The sequence below is a fragment of the Plectropomus leopardus genome, unplaced genomic scaffold (assembly GCF_008729295.1).
Source record: "Plectropomus leopardus isolate mb unplaced genomic scaffold, YSFRI_Pleo_2.0 unplaced_scaffold2651, whole genome shotgun sequence".
Classification (NCBI taxonomy): domain Eukaryota; kingdom Metazoa; phylum Chordata; class Actinopteri; order Perciformes; family Serranidae; genus Plectropomus; species Plectropomus leopardus.
Genome location: NW_024628835.1, coordinates 1 through 5920, shown reverse-complemented (window position 1 = coordinate 5920; position 5920 = coordinate 1). Strand labels below are relative to the sequence as shown.

General features: G+C 39.2%; 1 protein-coding gene across 1 annotated transcript; it reads left to right on the top strand.

The window, feature by feature from the left end:
* Positions 1-216: 216 nt before the first annotated feature.
* On the top strand, positions 217-5911 carry LOC121966973 (mitochondrial carrier homolog 2-like; the record flags this gene model as incomplete). Its single annotated transcript, XM_042517036.1, has 10 exons — positions 217-411; positions 926-952; positions 1049-1102; positions 1822-1879; positions 3019-3070; positions 3165-3224; positions 3973-4066; positions 5494-5541; positions 5631-5698; positions 5783-5911. Coding segments are annotated over 10 exons (785 nt in total), but the record flags the coding sequence as incomplete, so codon positions are not given.
* Between the last annotated feature and the right edge of the window lie 9 nt (positions 5912-5920).

The following is a 5920-nucleotide window of genomic DNA, read 5'->3' as shown; positions in this document are numbered from 1 at the left end:
TAAAAAAGACATACAAAATAATAATACATGACTGAAATGTAATGATGAATATGGAATAAAAAAAGAAAAAAAAGCATGCATATAAATTCATGTCATATTTCCAGCTGAGTTGCGTGCCTCCTCCTGGCCTCAAGCTGAACAGGCTCTGCACCGTTAATCCCGGCAACAGAGAGCTGCACAGACAAAATCTCGATTAAAGAATAAATCCACTGTTGAATTCGGGCATCGTTTTTATATAAACACCTTACTGTTTTTAAATGGCCTTTAATAAAACGTGCTGTTTTGTATTTTCTGAATGTTTCAGCAAAACACATCATCAAGATCGATGGGAAAGCAGGTCTCTTCAACGGGCTCGGTCCGAGGCTCTGCGCCGGATCCATCGGCACCATCGTGCACAGCAGAGTCCTGCAGGTAGACCTGAAGAGGATGCAGTCACACTTGCTCTTTAGATGAAGGATGAAGAGCTGCTCTTTAGACGGATAAACAAGGCTGTTAATGTTGTCAAGAAAGGAGTTCCTTTACGGCTGAACAATTATTAGAAATATTATCAAAATTACAATCTGGTGTTATTTAGATAAATGCGATAACTAAATAACTAAAGCTGCACTGTTTTATGATGATGGCAATTTTTTTGATGATTCATGGCTTAAAAATCACACTCCAGATGAAAATGAAAATCATAATTTTTCTGTTTTTTCAGTGAAAATGACCTGTCACTGCCTCTAAAGTCATGACTCATGTCACAATCGCAGTATCTGTTAAAATAATCCCAATATGATCTTTTTTGGCGCACTATTGTGCTTTGGAGCCTCTGGATTTAAAATGGATGGTACTGAAGAAGGACTTACTCATTTTTGTTTATCGGCGTGTAAATGTCTTTATTCACAAGCACAGTTTTACCATGTTAACCTCTAGTTTCTTACAGAAATGTCAGGAACAGGGCACACCTCAGGTAAGAGTCGTCGTTTTTGTTTTTTAGATATATTATTGGTGCTTTTAAAATTCCTGAAATACATCGATGACGCTGAGGTTTGTTTCTGTTGTCCAGGTAATGGGAGGTCACAAGGCTGTGGAGGGCTCCCTACAGCACGTTGTTAACGAGGTGAGACACGAGTCGCAATAATAATAATAATAATATTTATTTGTAGAGCGCTTTTCAAGAAGAAACTTTACATAATTCCAAAGGATTATAAAATAGAAAACATTCAAATACATAATAAAATACACACATTACAGTTCATATGACGTTAATTAGTACATAATAATGAGGGACGGCCAAAAAGCAACACACCAAACTAGAGCAGGTTTTATCTGTGGAGTTCCTCTTCATTCATAAACACGTTTTCTTCTTTTATATCACCTTAAATGTCTCGTCTTGACTATACGGACGTGTGCGTACCCGAGGGGCGTTTTTACATTCCTGCTCTGAAGAATTTCTCAGTTAGAAAGAAATAGTAGATCGGCTCCAGGCCTCTCTATTTTAAGTTTTTAAAATTTTTTATCTGGCAGAACCACGTAAAAACAAAATATTAACCATAGCATACTAAAAAAGTTTGTGAAAACACAGCGGGTGTTTGGTATTTTTAAAATCCCCCTCCAGACACAATTTTAAGCGTTTAGAAAGTTAAAAAATTCCTCCCCACAACTTTCACTTCTTTCATCTTGGTTGGACAAGTTGGTCATTATTTCTTTTTTTTTTTTAGGATCAAACGAGGTATATTTATATTTATAGAATGCAGTTTCAAAAGACTCCTGAAATGTCCACTTAAATGTATGATATGATGTTACGTTTACGGTGTTTGTTTTCTGTCTTTCCCACAGACAACCAAAGAGATGATAGCTCGCTCCTGCGCCACCATTGTCACACATCCCTTCCATGGTACGTCACAAAAAATCAAAACGTAAAATCTTTCAGATGTCTTTAACTGGCTGACCGTCGCCGTATGTGGTAAAAACGCAAAAAATGTCTCACTTACTGCAGGGCGTCAGTTAAGACGGCGTCTTTAATACGTTAATGAACAGTCATCACCAATCACGTGAACAATGTTTCAAAATACACGTAAAAAAATACATACCAATAAATAAATACCCAACCACAGACAAAATACACGTGTAAATATTTAAATATTGTCTTTTGTACATTCAGTATCTAGAAAAAATATATTTGAACATTCAATAAATGTCCTAAAGACCCAACAGTGTCCTAGAAAAAATATAGTTTATATATATATTAGTGCTGGGCATAGATTAATTTTTTTAATCTAGATTAAAATTATAGATTTGAATTTTGCCAAAGACATTCAAAATAATATCTCTCTATCTAAATGATGAAAATGCATCACAAACTGCTTGAGAAAGCTGTTCTACTATAATATTTGGTAAAGAAAAATAATGTTCCATAAGATTTACTTTGGTGTTTAACTTTTTTTTCTTTTGTTAAACACAGACATTTAGGAACACAGGTTCTGTCTCCATGTGGAAAAAGCTTTTTCCTGCTAACTGGAATGAACAGCAGAGGGCGCAGCCTCTGATAACATGACCCTAACTGAACTGTGGGCCTACATTTGAGGTCATAAAGACCATTAACAGTCAGCAGCTTTGTGACGCAGCTTGAGCAGGCAGACCAGCTCCCGCCTTGTTCACGCCCCCTCCGCGTAATTCGACCAGGTATACATCCGCGCTTAAACAACAAAGTGATATTATCGCGCGATAAGAATCCCGCGTTAACGCAGCACGTTAACGGCCCAGCACTAATATATATACACACACACACATATATATATACATATGCAAGAAACATAGAACATATTTAAAAAATATGTTTTCTCATAGTGCATTATGACAGGATTAACTAAGAGGCACCTCTTTAGTAAAGTGTCTTTCTTCCTCTTTTTTTAATATAAAGATTTGCTTCAGGCTGACCGCAGCTGTATACGTTGACGTGGTTTCACTTGTGATTCGTGACTCGAGAGACTCGAGACTGCATGTCAAGTCTGTTCTCCTCGACTTGTTTTTCAGTGATTACATTGCGATGTATGGTCCAGTTTATTGGGAGGGAAACAAAATACAGGTAACGTTTTCATGTTTTAGACACAAACTCTGAATGAAAGAGCCTTTCGAACGGTGAAACTTTTGAATAAAAATGTATTTTCTTGTGTTTTCAGTGGAGTGTTGGACTCCATCATCACAGTCTACAGAGAAGAAGGCGTACTGGGCTTCTTTGCGTAAGTTTGACTCTTTTTTTCTTTCTTTTTAAACACCAGGTTTTTGGCGCTTTTTCTTGATGGTCAACGAACGCACACTAATATTGGTGCGTTTTTGACACACGTAATACCTCTGTAGAGTGTTTACCGTGTTGCTAAATACTTCCATACGATCGCAGTACAAACTGTGTTGATGAAAAAGCTACAAACATTGTTTATATTGTCACTCGTGCTGTATGTGATTTAGGGTACGACCAATATTTTCAGGGCCAATACCTTACTGATGATTATAGTTAATGAGACTGTGACCAATATTTGGAACTGATATGCATTTATAATAAAAATGAAAATATTTCTGTTAAAATTTAGAATTTGGAGCAAAACAAACTCCAACACAAAACTTTGTTTTAATGCCATCAGAACTGAAACTTTCAACATCATACACAGTAAGTTCGATTCAACTTTTTTCAATAAAGTGTAGTGAAAATTTAAATAAAAAAATTAATTAATAAAAATAACTCCCTGAGGTGACACTTTCTTTGCACTTTTTATTCAACTCATTTTATTGGCGATCATTAAAATAAAATATGATCAGCAAAATGCCAAATATTAGCCTCTATAGTCGACCAGGCCGATAATGTGTCAACCCCTAAAATAAAGATTTTTGGTCCCGTTCATGACAAAAGGCTTCATGACACAGCTGAACCTTTTTTTCCTCATATTTGTGATCTTTTAATCTGAAATGATGGTTTTCTTTGTTTGTTTTCAGCGGTATGATTCCTCGCCTGCTCGGCGACATCCTGTCTCTGTGGATTTGTAACCTGCTGGCTCACCTCATCAATACATATGCCATCGATGACTCGGTATATAGCTCTTCTTAGTTCACACAAAGCCGTAATTCTATTTTTTTTTGTTGTTTTTTGATCACAAGGTTACGTTTTGAGATGACAGTTATAAAACCCAGCCCTGACTGGCACACTCTGTCAAAGGATCAACTTTAAAAATTACTAAAAAAACAAACTCTAGCTGTGTCCCAATTCAGGGTCTGCATTATTCGGAGGACGCAGCCTACGCGGTCTACGGAGCCGACTCCTTCGGAGGCACCTCCGAAGGCCGCATCAACGGTTGTTAAATGGGACAGTCTAGCCTTGTGTGTGTGTGTGTGTGTGTGTGTGTGTGTGTGTGTGTGTGAGAGAGTGAGTACTAAAGCTGGAGGCTGCATTCGAAGGCCGGAGGCTGGAGGACACATCGCTACTATCCTTCGTGGCCTTCCATTTCCCAAGATTCCTTGCGCGCCCGTGATTTTCAAAAATAATTGCCATCTGCGGCACAGAGCGGAGATCAGAGCGTCGATTTAACTTAATGTGGGTTTTTACTCATTTGAAAATCAAACACCAGATATGTTAAACAGAGAGGAACATTCAAATCTCATAATTTCATTCATAATATGTGACGTTAGTAATGCTAACACGTAGCCACCTAGCATACTAGCTATGGGAATGTAGAGCGAGGGACCGGAGATAAATCAGCTTACGACGCAGACAGAGACGCTTCTCCTCCTCCTCCAGCAAAATATAAAATAAAAAAGGGCGGGAACATCTGGTGACCCAACCAGGAAATCATACTGTCCCATTTAACAACCGTTGATGCGGCCTTCGGAGGTGCCTCCGAAGGAGTCGCCTCCGTAGACCGCGTAGGCTGCGTCCTCCGAAGAATGCAGACCCTGAATTGGAACACGGCTTCTGCCTTCTCGTAATTACGGGCGTTTTCCTTTTGTATGAGACACTCCTCTTGAACTTGTCTAGTGTCTCCACTGTCTCGATGCACTACTTGACAAAACCACGATGTCATATCGGAGGGACAATAACAGTTAATTTGACTAAAATACAGACCTCGCTTATCCTGTGCGATTGTGCTGCACGCAGCAACGATGTGCTGTGTGTTTGTGCAGCGAGAAGATGAGATAAACGTTATTGTCCCAGAGGCAATTTTACCTACAGCTGCAGAATACATGATAAAACTTCAGTAAAACCGGCAGTCCTTTTCCTGGGCCTCCTTACGCTGCACTTTAAAACACAACAGTTAAAATGTGGCCGGTTGTTTGTTTAATAGTGTTATGTATGTTAGGATAAAGGAGAACTTGAAACGGATGTTTTTTTTATCTGCTAGCGCCCGTATACGTATTCGTGTAGAATATGCACCGGGTCCTTTAAAATCCTGTGTACCGGCTTAACTGCCATTTTTTTTCATATGTTTGTTAACGTGCTGTTAATCTGATTTTTCTGCACAGATGAGTCACACAGGAGAAATCAAGAACTGCTCTCAGGCTGTGACCGGGGTAAGTATGACAAAACTGCAGCAGTGCATCGGTCCGTCTGTTTGCAGCTCGTGGTTAGGTCATGTTGCTCCTCTGCTCCTGTCTTGCAGTTCTTCGCCAGTATGCTCACATACCCTTTTGTCCTGGTGTCAAACCTCATGGCTGTCAATAACTGCGGGTGAGTTGGCGGCGGATTATTTGCTGTTGTAAATCCTCACCAGTGTTCGGTCGAGCAGTCTTATATCTAACACTGTCCTCGCAGGCTTGCTGGAGGCCTGCCTCCATATGCATCAGTATATCCCACCTGGGTGGACTGCTGGAGGCATCTAAGCAGAGAGGTAAAAATATCACATGCCAAAATATATTCTGGTGTTTTTGGCCATTTTTGCATGTTTAAATG